This window comes from Falco punctatus, assembly GCF_963210335.1.
Source record: "Falco punctatus genome assembly, chromosome: 17".
Lineage (NCBI taxonomy): Eukaryota > Metazoa > Chordata > Aves > Falconiformes > Falconidae > Falco > Falco punctatus.
Window position 1 is genome coordinate 8205621 of NC_137597.1, and position 18290 is coordinate 8223910.

At 38.7% G+C, this 18290-nt stretch overlaps 2 protein-coding genes across 2 annotated transcripts in view; both read left to right on the forward strand.

The window, feature by feature from the left end:
* Positions 1 to 16126, forward strand: LOC308054667 (bile acid receptor-like). Its single transcript, XM_080367843.1, has 11 exons — positions 1 to 5186; positions 9656 to 9782; positions 10968 to 11333; positions 11943 to 12083; positions 12704 to 12843; positions 12933 to 13037; positions 13135 to 13234; positions 14376 to 14504; positions 14969 to 15085; positions 15458 to 15571; positions 15691 to 16126. The coding sequence occupies exons 2-11, from the start codon at positions 9692 to 9694 to the stop codon at positions 15927 to 15929; spliced, it is 1542 nt and encodes a 513-aa protein (XP_080223969.1). The 5' UTR covers positions 1 to 5186; positions 9656 to 9691; the 3' UTR covers positions 15930 to 16126.
* Positions 16119 to 18290, forward strand: part of SYCP1 (synaptonemal complex protein 1) — a 24960-nt gene continuing 22788 nt past the window's right edge. Inside the window, exons 1-3 of the mRNA XM_080367901.1 lie at positions 16119 to 16237; positions 17247 to 17331; positions 17496 to 17542. Coding sequence (XP_080224027.1) covers positions 16130 to 16237; positions 17247 to 17331; positions 17496 to 17542 — 240 coding nt within the window. The 5' untranslated portion in view covers positions 16119 to 16129. The remainder of the gene's footprint in view (positions 16238 to 17246; positions 17332 to 17495; positions 17543 to 18290) is intronic.

An 18290-nucleotide genomic window follows, 5' to 3' on the forward strand; every position in this document is an offset into this window, starting at 1 on the left:
AGAAACACATACATTTGGCACAGGTTATTGAAGGATGGATATGTAAGGATACCATATATTTTGTCAAGGTTGAATGGATGGGCTTATTCATACCTATTCTGCCTTAAGGTAGTGGGATTGCCCTGCATACCAACCTCAAGAGAATGCATGGAAGAAATGGGAACATTTTGAAGGCTGTCTTGAGATTTTCAAGTAAGCTTAAAGCAGTTTGGCTCTTGCATTAAAATTGAACATAAGTGTTTAGCTCTTCAAGATTTGTGAAAAGCCTGTAAGAAAATGCATAGTGAAACTAACCAACAACTTCATGATTAAGAAAAAAAGTAAGTCTTTAAAAAAGACCAAAAATTGGGTTTCCCTCTCTGGTCTGATATGATCTCCCATTATTTCACCCCATGAAAGCATTTAAGAACTTAAATGAGAACTGTCATCTTCTCCTGAGTTACTACTTTTCTAATTTGACTATGATGATGTCTGATACATCTGATGCAAAACAGAAGAGTATTCATTAGCTCTAACACTAAACCAGCTGAATGAACAGATGCTCTGCAATGCTAAATGGGGGCTGTTCCCTGTATAGATCCCCTGTCACCCCTTTTGGGGGAAGAGTTGAATAATTTCATATTTGAACACTCCATAAATTCAGGTTGAAAAGTGCTGCCCAATGAAACTTCGCTGACTCATCTCACTCTCATTCCTCTGCTGAAACGTACAGTTTTGCTCTGTAAAGACTATTTCTCTTTAATTTCTGCAAATAACTGTACTGCTCTAAAAAGCTACATGTAGGGAAGACAAAAGTTTTGCAAACCAGTGCTCAAAGAAAATGACACACAAACCTTGTGGCCTGAAGCTACAAAACTGAGCAACATGCTCAAAACCTACAGAAGGGGGGAAGTACTGCATGAACTTGTAGTATAAATTAGCATCTTTTTAATGTTTTGTTTTATTGGTGGTAGTATTACATCGGATTTTAAGTACTTCAGTCTGGCAGGGGCCCTATTCAGCAGAGGCCATATATGTACACAGAAGAAGACAGTCCCTGACCTACTACACTCACATTCTTAAGTTTCAAGTGAACCAGCCAAGTTTCTCTCTCTGCTGCAGGCAAAATAGGCAAACAATGACATCAAAACAAGCACATTTCTCAAAATTCTAGATTAATTACCTTTTAGGTGAATAACAACATAAAGTAAGCCAAGTTACCTTTGACAGGCAATCCCATGCCACTTCTGTTCATTGCAACCCTCCTCTAACTGATGCCTACAGACAGTTTGGTACCATTCCCACACAAGCTTCCTTTGCCTGTCCTCAACTTTTGCATCCAAATTATTGGTGAATGTGCTGAATAAAACAAGAGACAACTCCCTATACTGCTGTAGCTTCTGGACCCCATGCTGTCTTGGAACCTGTGATCCAACAATGGAAACCACCCTGTCCAACAGATTTGCATTCTATTCAAATTAAATCTTTCTCTGTTGACAGCCACGAGTGCAAGATAACACCAACATACAAAAATATTAGTCATGAGGCTTTGTGCCATTTCTCACCTGGGGCTTAGATTCACCCATGCCATGCAGAAAATCCAAACAGTGCCAGAACCACTGCACTTTTTGAAGATTAATAAATCCAGAGAGGGTGAACAGAAAGATTGCCTTTTTTTCATTAGTGCTTTAACAAATGGTAAATTTTTGGGATGTATTTGTCTGCCAGTGCATTTTATGCCTATAAAACATTTTATTTCTTTAAACCAAAAACAGGTAAAGAGTAAGTTAATTAATTTTAATACATAAACTGTATTGTTAATACTCAACTTTAATGTTGTTCAGAACAGTTTACTAACAGGAGAGACTTAATACAACAATGAAATAATCTGTATTTCAGTATAACCTTTAACTTACATATAACACTGATTACTGTAATTAGCAACTAGTTTTCCAAAGGTTCCCAGTTGTTTAGTATTTGACTCTTGCTTTCATCATTTAGTGATTTACAGTAATGAGCTGGAACATCAGTATTTTGTACTGAAATGGCTGAAATAGTTGTCCAGGCATCATTGCCCTCATGTGACAGATCTCAGATGTTGTTGTGAAAAGTTAGCCAAAAGCAATAGACAATGCCATCACTTCTGCTTCATTTTTACTGAAAAACAACAACAAATGACTTGTAGTCAGAGTCTCAGTAGCTTTTGAAGGACTGTTACTTCACTGAGATTCTGCCCTTTGTTTAAGTTTTGTTTGACAAATGCTTTATAAATGAGCAGAAGAGGTGGTTTATGTTTCATTAATGAGGCTGATAGTGGTTAATTACCGAAGTTACGTAAACAATCCAATACCAGATCAAGCCAAAGGGTCAGTTATGTAGAGAAGATCCAGCTGGAGTATATAGGATTTCCTTTAACTATTCGGACACCAAGCAAGTTACAGAGATCTAGAATTTCTAGTTCAGATGAATAAAGAATTCTGCTAGCTCGAAAATGAATTCTCTTAGCCAGTATCGACCTAGGAAAGCTTTCTTTATCTGCAGTTTCATCACTCATCAGATTCTTAGACCTAACTGCGTAAAGGCAGACATTCTGTGTAGCTCAGATTGCAGGGAAGCTCACAGTTTACACGAATGATTAAAATGAGGCTGCAAAACCTCTGCAACACAAGGTGTTCAGGTCAGACGGACATCATCAGATCTGATCATTTTCTATAGAGAACATGCATGCCCCTCATTGTCCACTTCAGTGGCACTTCTAGATTTTGGCTCATGACATGAGCTTGTTCAGCTAGTATTTTCAGGCCGTGTCTATGAGTAATGCTGTGTTTACTAACCTCTAGTAAACCACGCTTGAAGTATATGATTATTTCTTTTGCCCATTAAAATGGCACTAGGCATGATACTGATCAGACACTAACAGTGTTCTACAAAATTGACATATGTAAGGAAAAATAACAGAAAACAGAGCTGGAAGAGATCTCAAAATTCCTTTCTCCTCCTTCATACCATGAAAATAACTCAGAGAGAACAATTTGTAAGTTCTATAGGTTGCCCAACTGATCTTCAAAACATCCAGTGATGAAGATTGTATGGGCAACTTATTCCAGTGCTATTTTTACCACTGTAATTGCTTTCTTTAGTATCTAATTTAAATCTTCCTTACTCCTAAATAAGCTCTTTATTTCTGAGTTCTTTACAAGCACGGTTTATTTTCCTCTTCTTTGCAGCGCTTGTGATTTAGTGGGCTCTCAGGTCTCCCATTTTTATTGTCACATTAAGCTTTGAATAGAAGTGATCTGTTAAAATAATGTAAATACATATATTTAACATGGACTAGTCACTTGGTCTGAATTACTGGATGACTATGTAAAACAGTTTTATTACCACAGCTATGAAAGTAGCATGTAGGTTGAAGTTAATGACCATGGGCTAATAATACTTAACGTGGCACTGCAGTTAATTTCTACAACAACTAAGTTTTAGGTTCTTCTACACTTACTTTAGAAATTGAATTTGCTCTGAAACCAGTAAGTTTTATAACACTTAACAGAATGGGGATTAGATATCTTCTAAAAACCTGGGCCTCAGACTTAAGTTTCCCGAAAATAGGCTTTAAATACCCACGTCCCATAGGTATGTCTGAACAGCTTACCAGTACAGTATCTTCTATCAGAAAGAGTACTAAAAAAAGTCAGTACTATGTAAAAGCTAAAGACAGTATTTCACAAACCTCTGCTGTTTTTTCCATCTTTCATGAGAAAGGCTGCAAAGCTGGATGAAAAAGCCAAAGGTATGTGAGAAAGAGATACTGCTATGAAAACAAATCTTAGTTCCAAGAACTGTAAATTCTTCATTTTTACCACTCAAGTTTTTTTGACATCTTAGTAAGTTGCTGTATAAGGCTGCTTTACCAGAAAAACAAATGCTGAACATAATTAAATTTACAAGATCATTACCTTTGTCTCTACTGCATAATCTATGTATTTCAGCCCTCTGTCACCACACATTATCAATGCAGAACATTTGAAAGCTCAAAAGGTCCCATAAGATGCTCAAAAAACATCTGAGTTAATCTTTTTTGTTCTTGAAAGCCAGACTCAACCATTCCACCTCCAAAGACTAACAGATTCCTAAATGGTGCCAGATTACATGGAAATAAGTAGCATGGTCTTGTCTGGAGTCTATGGAACACAAATATGACTCTCCTTTGAAGGGTCATGTCAGTTTGCTGCGTATTGTGCCACAGATCCCTGAAAACCTATTGTCCCTAAAGACTATTTTAAGTGACTTTGCAGTAAGATAAGCAACAGGAAATTGTTTCTTCCTTTTGCAATCTAATGCCATGAAGTACACAACAGAACCAGTTTTTTCCTGAAGTAAATTGCTCTTACACAGAAGAAAAGCGACCTCCTCCTGGAGTTAGTGTGTTTGCAACCTGCTGCGCATCATGTTAGGAAGCAAGTGTAATGACTCGATAGCTAGCAAGAAAATGCCCTGTCCAAACCATTGCATCTTCTATCTATGAAATTATTTAAACTTCAATTTTTAATGACATTATTAATAATGAAAATACTTGGCGTTTTAAAAATGAAATGTTGCAAAATTAGCAGCAACAAAAGTGGCTAACAATCATTGTCTGTTTTGGGGGCACACATGGCCCTGCATACGCTGCATCAGCACAGGTAAGTCAGAACAGGGAGAACAAGGTAAGTGTTTTGTGTTTGGAGACAGTGGCCTAATGAAGTGCTTCCAAATTCAATTCTTGTGTCCAAATAATACTACTGCAATATTTTCTCCACCCAGGAAATGAACATTATCCATTAACACTCAGACATGTCGATGTTAAGCAACCAAAATAGGAGAATTTTAAATTCTACCAAGAAAGCAGAATATTTAGTAATCAGACAGGGAGAACTCTGGGAAACAGTGACGTGAGGGTCCCCATGGCCTCTGTCCCTGATGACCCAGTTATTATTTGATTTATGTGGACTTGCAGCTGCCCTTGCTTCGACCCCAGAAAAGGCTGTGTGGGAAGTTTGTGTCTCAGAGCTGTAGCATTGCTCTGCTGAGTGTCTGGAGCCTAGTGTATGCACAGAAACTGATAAATAGGGAAAAGGCCCAGTTTGCTCCAGCTGGACTGAGAGCTAGGATCAGCGCTACAGCCCAGCAGACTCAACTCTGGAAGCAAGAAACTCTCTGGAACTACCGTAAGTATTTTACTTCTCTTAATGCTCTGGAATTATAAATTGTTGCTCTAGCCATAAATCAATTTGCCATGTGAAAATATTTTAGGCATTGGGCTTTTTTCTTCTTTTTCCTTTTTTTTTCTTTCTCTTTAAATGGCTGTCTAAATGAAAATAGAAAACATGCACTTTTAAATTTGCTATCCTACTGCCAAGAATTTGTTCCAACAGTACCTCATTTGACATACAGAGTGAAGTAAAATGATTTTAAAATTCAATTATTTGTTTCCCTTCCCCGAAGTACCTGGAAACCTGTAAGTTTTGAGCAATCTCTAACCCCTTATTTTACAATGTATAAAAATTATACCTTTGAATTAATAATTTATGGGGTAACAATTCAAGATAATTGCAACACAGTCCATTCGTGAAATAAGCCAATTCTTTTTATGGTTATTATATGACAAGGAAGGAATGCACGTAATGAGAACAAAAGTGGTATTTCTTCAAACAGCAGCTTTGGTGGAGCTTCTTGGCACATTAAAACTGAGAAACAGGTAAAACCTTAACAATGTGCATAGGATCAATCAAGCAATCCTACAACTCCCCCTGCAAAAACGTTCTTTAATTACAGTATCAGTGGTTACTGAATTGCTTGAGTGAAACTCAATGTATCACCTAGCATTGGACATAGTTGCCACCAACTGTGTTCTGTTACATTTTTTTTTTCAGTTTTTGGTTTAAATGCCACAAATTAAAAAATTAAGCTATGTTTCCCAGAAGCAAAAGAAGTACAGCAATTAATGCTGAGATTGAAATGTGCCATCTCATTCCACTGCGTGATCATTAATATGCCACAAGGTGAAAAAAACTTGAAGACCTTCAGATTGAGTTCCTAAAATTCCCTGTAAACAAGAAATTTCCCTATGACTCAACTGTCAAAATATTTACGATAGCAGTTAAAGTACTGCCAATACATAGCTCTTAAAGAGCTCCCTGAAGCCTCTTCTACAAGAAGTATGTTTTGCATCTTAATAAATTTGATAAGTTGATGATATGTTACTTTATATTTTGATAGCAATAAAAATGATAAAAACAACATATTTCACCATAAATAACAATAGATGTACAGTGCTCTAGTCTGAATACATATATTCTCTTAAGTGACTGGTTTGTGACTGTACGTTACTTTTATCAGTTAATGGCACTTTTTTTCCCCATTAATAGCTTACATCTTTGATAAACTGGGAAGTGTTTTAGTTAGGACTAATAACTTTAAGATTGATGAATTTCTGTATTAGATGGATAACCAACCCCTTGAATCAACATACATTTCAGTTTATATTGAACGTTATTAGTTCAAAAGACTGATTACTGTAAAACCAAGCCTGTAAAAGTGCAACATTTTCCAACGCGCTTAAGCAGCCTCCAGTCTAGGTCACATCTTCTGGGGGGGGGGGAAAAAATAATCAAAACCTCCTGCTTGTAGGGGCTTTTAAAATTAAAAACCAACAAACACCCCCCTCCCCTGCAATGATTAGGATTTCACACGTGAAAATACCCAGCAGAATTAGCACCTCTGAAATAACCAAGAAGGAGAAGCAGGGAACAGCATGTGCCTTTGCGCAGATGACATCTTCTTTCAGGTCAGTTTGTCTGTCTAAGGACTGAAGACTTTCATCCTAACTGTGTTACAGTTTGTGATTCTATGAAACAAGTTACTAAAAAAATGAATTTCCTTTTCAGTTATTTCAACTTTTTAGGCTAAAGACCTTTATCCATCATCTCTGGGACTGTATTTCTTTCTTTTGCTTCCATTTTAAAGCACACATACACAAAATGTAAGGGTATATTTTAAGTACACAGAGAAGAGAAAAACACAGGCACAGAGTATTTTGGTTTGGAAATGGCATGACTACAACTATCCCAAACACCCAAAGCTCTTACTCCAATCTTATTTCAACTTTGTCCAAGTTATTATGTTTTGAAAATTATGATTGGGCGTGAATGCTACATTCTGTAAGGATTCCACAGCTTTACAGTGTGTAGCTAAGCTTTGTGTGCATGCAGAATGCACTTGCCTGCATGGCAAAGGGTTAATGGATGTATGTATGGGCTGAAGAAATGTCATGGTTCACTCTCATGAGGTGTGAGAGATCAGGCATGGCTACTGAACTTTTGAGAGACCAGCATGTAATGCATCATGAAATTTCAATGACTCCTAAAGTCTGGAGCAGGCTTCCCTGCTGCTGACTGACTCACATCTAAAGGGTGAGGCAGTCAATCTTATCAATAATCAAAACCTTCCTGTCCTAGAAAAATTAAGTTCCTTACATATTTTATTCTGTTCTTCGTAAATTTTTTTTAAAAGCCCAGTTCTATTTTATATCAGAACAAGCTTGTTAATGCTAAATTCTCAATTGTTAGAAAATGAAACTGTTAACATTCATGCACAGGTATGACCGTTAAGTCTCATTTCAAGACACTACAGCATTTCTCAAATAAACACTGGATTTACTATTCATACTGTTATAACATTCTCTTAACTTAAGAGTTTCAATTTGCAAAGTCTCATTCTAAACTGGGAATTCTGTGGTTGCAACTGATAACTTTTATTTGCCGTAGAAATCAGTAAGAAGGGCTAAATCCTCAAATCCATTCTCACAATACCAAAGTTGAGGAAACTTTGCCAAATGAAAGTCTGCTTCCAAGATGTAGAATGTTTAATCAACCGACCACCTTGCATTTGGTAATACGTGCTTCATACTCCCAATATAATATTTTTATCAGACTGGATCAGTGCAATTTTATTTTAGCTACTATTCTTTTATTATTTTTATTTGAAGAAACTGCTGGAATCCAGAAACACATTTCTTCAGCAAAACCACATTTTTAAGGAAAAATGTAGACTTTGCCCAGGCCAAATTGATCTAGCTGATAAGGACCTCATGAGTCATTTCTCTCTCAAACAAATATTTACTAGCAGAGATAACAAAAAAACCCGAGCATTCCAGCCTCACTGCATCTTTTCACCTTCTGCTGACAACATGAAGAGAAAGTGTTTGGTTTCAAAGACACATCCAGTTAGCGAGGAAAGGATGTATGTCTTTCAAGACATTACTTTAGTTCACATTCCCTGAAATTATATATTCATTTGCTCAGCTGTAGCTAGGTATAGGTATTGCACAAAACCCAACATGAGAGTCTTTCAAGGAAGATCTGTAAATCTAATTTGCTGTGATTTCTGCAAGAGGCACATACAGAGAATCCTGTTACACACATTGCTGATTTGCTATACTTTCCAAATACTTACTTGCCTTTTTCATCTTTTCTGTCCTTCCCTTCTGCTCAGGCCTATGAATAGTTGTTCACTGGCGAATTGTCTTGTAAAGACCTTGCTCAATGGGCATCAGATACAACATACTTTTAACCAGTGGCATTCCACGCATGCAGAGGGACAAAGGGGCAAGAAAAGTATTTCCTACTTACTTCTCTAATGGCTGCTCCATTACCTCTCAATTGCTAAGCCACACCAGAGATTGTCTATACACATACCTAAACTCAAACCCAGCTCATGCTAGTGTCCACATAGACATGCTTTTTTTTTTTTTATAAAACTCTTTTAGGAATTTTTAGAACACAATTTTCCAGAACCTCTCCATAAAGTCAAATTACTGAAAAATAAGGCAAGTTTTGAACTCAAAGCACAATAGCTATTCTGCACCTACTCTGCCACTGTGAGCTCTCAGTACACTTTATTACGGTGAACATCAAAGCATCCAGCCAGAAGCCCAGGTTCCTTCAATAATCAAGGACAGGGTAACTCTCCAGAGGGTAATACATCCTATATGAGATTGATTTTTTTGGTCTTCACAGGATGCTTTGTACTCTTAAAGGAATGCAAGCTCTTAAATGTAAATTGGGCTATACTTAAGAGAGGCAAAGCTGACTATTACTGCATAAAAGAGTAAATGGAGAAGAAGAAATATTCTTTACTGGCCTTTCCAGGTTATTTTCCTATATTTACTTGATTCAAAATTGCATAAAAAGTGAATGAAGCAAATTCACTAAAAGACCATCTTTGTGCCGAAACAGAACATCTGCCACATCTAGCTTAGTGCAAATGCCCTAACTCATTCTGAAAGCAAGTTTTTTTTCTATCCAGTGAAGCTCCATTTAATTGCTTCCTGAATTACAGAATTTACCAACAATTAGTTTCATTCCCCCACATGGTTTTGTGTAAAATCCAGAGCAAAACAGTTTTAAATATAAGCTGAAAATTTAGGAATGGACTCTATCCTGAATCTGTACTACTAGGACAATCAAATGTTTTGCAACCTCACTGAGAGTACTATGTGACTTTGCACATACCTCTGATTTTATTCAGATCTGCAGACTGTTCCATATTCTGAAGTCTTCTGGTTTTAGCTCTGTAGCTAAATCTAGCCAGCAAATCTTTCTCACATGATGCTTTTCATACTGCTCCATTTCTCTAGGTTGCCTTCTTGAAAGTCTATCACAGAGCAAACTGCATGAAACGGTGCAATTGGGAGCAGAACATGGCAAATACATTTGTCACTGTACCTGATGGGTATTGTCTTCCTGAGCCCATACAGTATTACGGTGAGTAAAGTGAAATTTTCATATTATGAAAAAGCAGTATAGTAAAATGAACACCTGTGGGAATTCCCATTATTTTCTTCATTTTAGCTTATCTTCACAAGCTTTTAGAAGCTACACATTTGACTATCAAGCCAATATGGAAAGTGTATTGAAATATATTAGAATGTGCTCATGCAGATTTTGTAAACGATGTGATTACACTGACTGATCATTTCATACAAACATGAATGGTGCTGTCTCCCTTTGACTTGCATGAAGAAGACACAGGTTTTATTACAGTATTCCAGATATGTTATAAATAGATAATGGTTATTCTGTATCTTATGTACCTGTAATTGCAATAACTAATCTGATTCTGGAAGAGTAAAAGCAGGACCCAAATTCCATTAAAGAGCAAAAGACCTCCAAACTGCTTAAAAAAACAAAATTTGTTTTTACAGAGATTTGAACAATCCCAAAGGAAGAATGAAACACGATGCATGTTGCACAAGCTTTCTTCAGTACAGCTGTGTGTACATATAAGGGGGGCTGGATAAAATTAAAACTCTACAGACAGAAAGGCACGAACAAGCTCTCTTCATTAATTCTGTACCTACATTTTGCTAAAATAAAATTTCATAAAGGATCAATGTGGAAAAATACTAAATAAAGCAAGCCTCTGCTTTTTGTTCTACTGAATAACTGTCACAGTAATTTTACCACTCCATATATAATTTCTGCACCATCTTTTTCAGACTTTTGCTGTGCAGTATTTTCAAAACTATGCCTGAAATATGTACCAGTAACAAAAACCTCACTCATCAACAAATTCACTTACAGGAAAATATACTTCTGTAATGTGGACAACTAATAAAAATTACCTTTGAGTGCAAAATCTAAAGGTGTCATCATCAGTTGGCAAGTGACAGACAATTACATGCAAACAAGAATCAAGTGGCACCCACATGACATTGCCCAAACTGTCACAAGACATTTTTTTTTACACCTAAGATTTTACTTAAAAACATTACAGGTTTTTAACCTGAAAACATTACATGTAAGAAGAATGTGTCAGGCTGCCCTTCTGAAAATGCATTCCTCTAATATTTGTGATTAAATATTTAATCTCTAAAACATGTTAAAACTTTCAAGTACCCGATGTCGAGATATTCTTCAGGTTGTTATTTCAATTTCTTCTGTACCTAGACGTTTTACCGGAGCACATCAACTATCAGCTGCAAGACACCGATTACCAGACTGCGCCTTACTGCCAGTACTCGGCTGTTCAGATCCCTCCTCCAGTGTTACAGCCACAGCCCTCCCAGCCCCAGTACGGCACGTACGGCCTGGACTCTCCCTACAGCGACGGGCAGTGCACCACCAGCAGCTGTGAATTAAGCAAACCCTCCTTTGTGGCTCCCCACAATGATGATGGTGGATACCAAGGGTTAAAGCGGCCCAGATTAAACCACTCTTCTCTGAGACTGAAGGGACAGGAGGAGCTGTGTGTTGTGTGTGGTGACAAGGCGTCAGGCTATCACTACAACGCACTTACCTGTGAAGGCTGTAAAGGTAAGAGAACAGGCTGATCTGGGTCTATACCCACAGTGCCCCACAGTGCTCAACAAAATGTTCCATGTCAGCAGTTTAAGCAGATGTCATGATTTTTTAAGCTGACATTGCTACAGAGGATTTTGGAACCCTTTATCTAACATGCTTACTCCAGATTCACATTTTTATAACATTTTTTGAAGAAATACTTTCACAGTGTGTATTTAATATGAGCATTTCATGCATCTCATTTCTGCATTGATTATTCACTAGGATAGTGTCTGTTTAAGCAGGTGCTGATTTTCTCATGTGCATTTATTATAGATTTACTTCAGTGTTTTTAATTATACTTATTAAAATTAAATAAACACAAGTAATAATTTCTATTTACATTTTGACTTGCTATATGGCAGCTGTTTTGGTCAGGTAAGGAAAACAGTGATTAATATTAGTCAGAAAGGACAAGCCGTAACTATGCTGTTAATAATCAAATTTAAAATCAAGGTAGTATTTCCATTGTAAAAAAAAACCAGTCTAACAAAAAAACCCAAAAGACACTCTGATTCTTCAAATTGTTATGAGATACAGTGCCTTAGATTTCTTCAGTCATAACCTGATCCTTGTCTATAGGCTTCTTTCGACGTAGCATAACCAAAAATGCAGTGTATCGATGCAAGAATGGTGGTCACTGTGAAATGGACATGTACATGCGGAGGAAGTGTCAGGAATGTCGCCTGAAGAAGTGTAAAGCTGTGGGAATGCTAGCAGAATGTAAGTGCTCCTTCCATGCTGGCTACTTTGCTGATCAACTTGGATAAAACCTCTTCCAAAGTCAATCCCTTCTCCTCATTAGAGCTAAATGGTATTGGTCTAAACTTCATTTAGCTGTAGGAAAATTTAGCTTTGGAGTCCATAGCACCTGTAGCGTCTTCATCCGCAGAAACCACCAATGCTTGGGAAGTATTTCCTGAAGTTAAGAGGACTGCTGTTCAAAGACTTCACAAGAAAAAAAAAGGAAGTACTATCAAGAGACTGCTAAACATCTTGAACCTTGACAGGACAGCAGCAAGCATATCACGCGCTTTTTTGTTGGGCGGGTGGGGGGTGGATTTTGCACAACAGTCTTTCATGAAAAATTCTCGTGCTTGTATGTCACAGAGCCACAAGCAAGAGATAACGTAAGAGAACCGCAAACACTCAGGTCTTTGGCAGATACTGAACCTAACTCGCTAATGAATAACACATTGCCATATCCTCAAGGAAGCATAGTTCCTTACAGGTGACAGCTCCTGTGGTGCAAGACTCGTGTTATCAATAACAGTAAAAATTATGGTTTTAAATTGTAATTATTTGAATATGTACATATTGATACACACTTCCATGCCTCACAGGTTTGCTGACTGAAGTACAGTGCAAGTCAAAGCGACTCAGGAAGAATTTCAAACAGAAGAGCAGTTTTCTTTGTGACATAAAACTGGAAGATGAGGGACTGAATAGCAAGCATGTATCATCTACAACAAGATCTGGAAAAGTGGGATATTTTTCTATTTAATATATCTCTTTTTATAATTTCATTTTGCCCCAAGTCATTGTCACTTGATTGGTTTATCTTTTTAATAGATCCCAGAGAAGATGGAACTTACTCCAGGGGAACATCAGCTTCTTGACCACATTGTAGCAGCACACCAAAAATACACAATTCCCCTCGAGGAAGCAAAGAAGTTTGTACGTATACAGAACAACCAGCCTGCATTGCTAAGTTATTATTGTCCTAAGTACTGTATCTTGGTTATATCAGATGTCTAAACGCTCTTTCATGCAGCTACAAGAAACTGTAAGTCCTGAGGAAAGTTTTCTCCGTCTCTCTGAGACAGCAGTTGTCCATGTACAAGTGTTAGTGGATTTCACAAAAAGACTGCCAGGTAAGTTTCTTCCTTTGGGAAGTATTACAGAATAGTGTCACCTCCCCTCCGTCCAAGGCAGAAACCATACTGATGGCATGAGTCTGAGAAAAATACAGGCTTTAAGAAAACTCCCATTCAACTATTTTTTCTCCCAACTCTAACAATCAGGGTTACCATTTACTTGTCACGAGGACAAGTTAGAAGCATTCACTTCAAAAGCTTGCTATGAGTACGTTTCTTTTCCATTTCTGACATGGAGTGGAGACATTTTCTGAAAGTACATGGACTTCAAAATACCATCTTGAGTGGATTACTATTTCAACACATTCTCTGAAAACCAGTTCAGTTTGCGATTTATTGTCATCATCAGAGAAAAAAACCCAGATGTTCCTTCAAAGGAAAAGGCAGCACAGAAGGGACTAACCAGGTGCTCCTATTCATATTTTCCTTTAATAAAAAACAAAGGAACATGCAATTAAATTCACTGCATTTCAATGTAAAGCTGAGAAAATAACATTTGACAGAGAGGGTGATATTTTTTTCATTAAATTGTAAAATGTATTGACAAAAGTCAATCAACATGTCTAAAGCTGATATGTGATGTAATTGAGCACTACTGTGGAACAGATCTGAAAGAATGAATGAACTGTTTGTTCCCATTATGTTACATATCCTGCTTTGATCAGGATTAAGAAAATAATTAATGAAGTTCTTTTGCTCTTGAATTATAAGTGTAGATAATGAGTTTGTCAAAAGATGAACACAATTGTTAAAAAGATCAGGTATCGATTAATAAGGAATATGCTCACAGTCACTAAGCAATGTAGCAAATTTATAAGGTATTAGGCTATGTGATATAATTCAAGTATTAGGAAGTAATTTTCAATAAAGTCTTGCTTAGTCCCAAAATTTTTACTTGTATCTTCCTGTGAATCTTCTAACACTGGACACTGACAACTGTTGTGTCTGTCCCGTGTCCCCTACAACCTGCAAACTAGCAAGAAAGATCCCAATAGCCTTTGGTACATACATCCATTAACTATGGCTTCTCCTTTCCAGTAAAGGCATTTCTTAAAAAACTCAATTTTATCAACACATGTTAGGGGCTTAAATGTAGCTACAGCCTTCCTTGATTCTTAACATGTATCTTTCTCTGCAGGATTTGAAAGTTTAGCTAGCGAAGATCAGATCGCGCTGCTAAAAGGATCAACAGTTGAGGCAATGTTTTTGCATTCAGCCCAAATATATAACCAAAGAATTAGTGAATGCCAACCATCAACAAGTGAAAGTAAGTTTGACTAACAAGCTTTCTATCAACACCAGTCTGAGGTTCTGCCATTTTGAAATGACCTCCATTTATTTTAATTCACTTAATCTCAAATAATTTCCTATCCAACCACAGTGGTACTTAGAATAGTAAAGACCAAAATTAGAAAGAATTGGATCTCTCTTTTCCTCCCATTATTTCCAAAAAAAAGAGCAACCTTTTTAAGTGTTTCTACAAATTGTGGGGTGGATGTATAGTATCAGCTATATTAATGACATATTAAATACTGTGTCAAGTTTAACACAAGAGACTTTGACCAACAATCATGCAACCAGTCAACTTGGTGCTGGATATCAAAAAGAACAATTTTTTCTACCTACATAGAAAATTCACAGATTTTCAGGTACATATCTGCAAACCAGATGCAGACAAATATTTTAAGTCCCATTAAGCTTGGCTGAGAACTGTCATCTGTATTGTTCCAGGTCATGTAAGACTTTCTGATCATAGGACATGCTGTCATGTTCAAAACCTTGATAAAAACATTTATTCCATGGAAATGTCTCACAATGAAGAGAGTCCAACTTCCACTACCACCACAGGTAACGGAGGTCTCAGAACCAAAACTGTTGGGAATCTTTTGCTTTGCTGGCCCTGTTCTTGATCACACTGAGCAAGACTGCCCGTGTGGCTGCTGCTCGTTCTCTCCCCCTCCCGCTCTGTTAGGCGCCGTGACAGCCCCAGGGAAGCAAGGGGTGCTGTTACCCCAGCACAAAGCCTTGAGTTTATGTACCAAAAGCTCCACGGTACAACTGCAATAAAACAGTTGTTACTACTTTAGAAATTAGATTACACAAGTTTGCTAACTATATCAAGGCCTGAAGCCTTAAAAGATTAGTACAAAGATTATTTCTAACAGCGGTACCCGTTTCTGCAGTGAAGTAACATTCTGCTTATTTTATTTCATTTTTAAGGTATAACCGAGGAGTTTATTACCGCACTGTTTTACTTCTACAGAAGCATGGGGGAACTGAAACTGACAGAGACCGAATACGCCCTGCTTGTAGCAACAACCGTGTTTTTTTCAGGTAACCTGGGCGGCGACCCGCCGTGGGGCGCGTCAGCCAGCCCCGCGCCCGCGCCACCGAGCCGTCCGCCGCGGCCGCGCCCGCCGCACCCCCGCCCCGCTAACCGCGCTCTCCCGCAGACCGCCCGCTCCTGAGGAACAAGCGGCACGTCGAGGAGCTGCAGGAGCCGCTCCTGGGCATCCTCTACAAGTACTCGAAGATCCATCACCCTGAGGACCCCCAGCACTTCGCCCGCCTTATCGGGCGCCTCACGGAGCTGCGCACCCTCAACCACACGCACGCGGAGGTGCTGGTGACATGGCGGACGAAAGACCCCCGGCTCACCTCGCTGCTCTGCGAGATGTGGGACCTGCACTAGGCGCCGCCGCCGCCACCGCTCTCCCCTCTACACCGCCCCGCCCCGGGCCCCGCCCCGCCCCGGCTCCACCGCCCCTCCCGCTCGGATCGCGCGCTTTCTCTTCCCGCCTTTTTGTCCTCCCTCAGCAGCTGCCCGGCTCGGGGCGTTAGCGTGCCCGTCGTGAGGTGCTGGGTCGGAGGCTTGCCGTTTGCTCCGAGGCCATGGAAAAAGAAAAACCGTTTAAATTGTTCGTGCCGCCGCGCCCGAGCGGTGGTCAGGTGTCTGCAGTCAAACCCCAGACTAGTACTCGGGTGACGGGGCTCTGTCAGGTAAAGCGGTGCTGCTGCCCGCCTTGCGCAGTGTTACCGCGGCTGGCGAGGGCGCTGGGAGAGCGCTAGGGCCCGTCCGGGGGTTCCGGTGGGGAGCGACCCCGGGGGTTCTCCGGGCAAAGTCCCCAGCCTCTGTCCGGGAAAGCACCTGCGTGCCAGTGCACCGAGCTCCTGCTGCTGCAAACTGTTCAGATTGGTGCTGGTTGTGGGGGGGAAAACACACATACGCCTTTAATTGCAAAGACTTTTACTTGTTTTTCTGTCAAAACCGAAGAGAATCATCTTTTTGAGCATTTGCTATATATTTTAACTGTACACCACCGATGATGAATACATGTTGGGTATGGGTAACTCAGAACTGTCTGTGGGAAACATGCCGCTCGGACACCTTATTGGCATTGATTTGTTGGTCCCACCAGATGAAGTGTGCAGTGAAAATATTGTGTCGCTATGCACTGAGTTATGTGAATTCAACAAGATAGTTTTCATGTTGAGGCTCCTTACAAAGTATGTTTGGATTCAGATGTGATATTCTGATAGGAGAGGAAGTACACTTGTACAAGACAAATCCCTGTGAATTCTAAAACACCTTGTAAAATGAAATTTTCACACTGAGACATAATCAGATATGTTTTAGAAGTACTCTTGGGAGTAAAGCAAAAAATAAATACCAAGTACTGGACTTGAAAGAAATCATTTTGCTTAATGAATCTTTAACTATGCAGCTGTGTACAGGCATGCAATAGCTAGTAAGTTCTTGTCATCAAAAGCTTCCACTTTGGCCACAGTGTAGTCTATAAATCAAAGTACAGAAGACCAGCAGTTTGCAAAGCCACTGTGAAGTAAGAAGCAAGGAAATTCCAAAGCCATTACCAATACCCTGGGCTTTGAAAATTGTAGGTCGTTGATTTATTAATGGAAAAATTTATTTTCACATTAGATGTACATTTTTTTCTGGGTTTTCTATTCCTTACTTACAAATAGGAAACTAATTTTTAAATTTGTGCAGGGTTTTAACAAATGCCCAGATGATGATTTTAATTTGCCATTTGTAACAACGAGCATACCAAACCGGGGTGAGATCACTAATTCAGGTAAGACTGAAATAAGCATTTACCTTGCATATTCTTTACATTTTTTTTAGTGTTGTTGACATTTTTCATGAGTAGCTTAACAGTTTTGTAGTTGTAACACTGTTAAATACAGTTCCACTGTTATTTTTTAGAAAGGCATTGATCAAAATCTCTTCATATTTCAGATGCGATTTCACAGCAAGTCAAACTTTGCTCTGAGGCAGATGAAGAGGTCAGCTAAGTATAAACTCCGCATATCTTAATTTTTTTAGGGCCTCTTAATTTGTTCCCAAAACAGTGCCTAAAGCAGTACTCAGTAGATACTTCAGGGCCAAAGGAAGTAGTCAAAGGGGAATGATAATTTTCTGTCCTGTTTTAAAGCTGAATCATTTAGAAGAGGTATTTGTTACTCAGTGAACATGCCTTTCAATATTAAGGCGATTTCCAAGCTGTTGTTTTGTTGTGTTGTTTTTTGTTTAGTTTTTTTAAAGTACCTGGGAAGTCTGGGAGTTTTGATCAGAATAAGATTTAGGAACTTAAAATATCTTTGTGGGATTGGTTCTGAATAGTCTGTTGCAAGGCAGAAGGATTGAAGTCAGAGCATTCTTTGCCTTGTCTGGCTTTATTGTATCTATAAAACAATGAATTTGGTACAGTGATTTCCTCAAGCATTTGATTCTTCTCATGGTGTTTTTACCAACATTTTTCTGCTTTAGTAGAACTCGGTAAAGCTAATTTTTTTTTTTTTTGTGGTAGCTTCCTGTGCTTCCCAGATGTGAAATGCTGTTTGCTGCAACAAATGGAACATATTTCTTGATTTTCGTATCCCTGAGGGTTAAACTTTTAGGCCTGGCAGATACTAAAGTACAGGCAGGATTGTAATAATATGATGCAGCCAAAACAAGGATAGCATTAGGTGACATCATACCTAAAACAAACTGCAGAACTGCCCTGTGGCCTACTGTCCTACTCTTACCTGC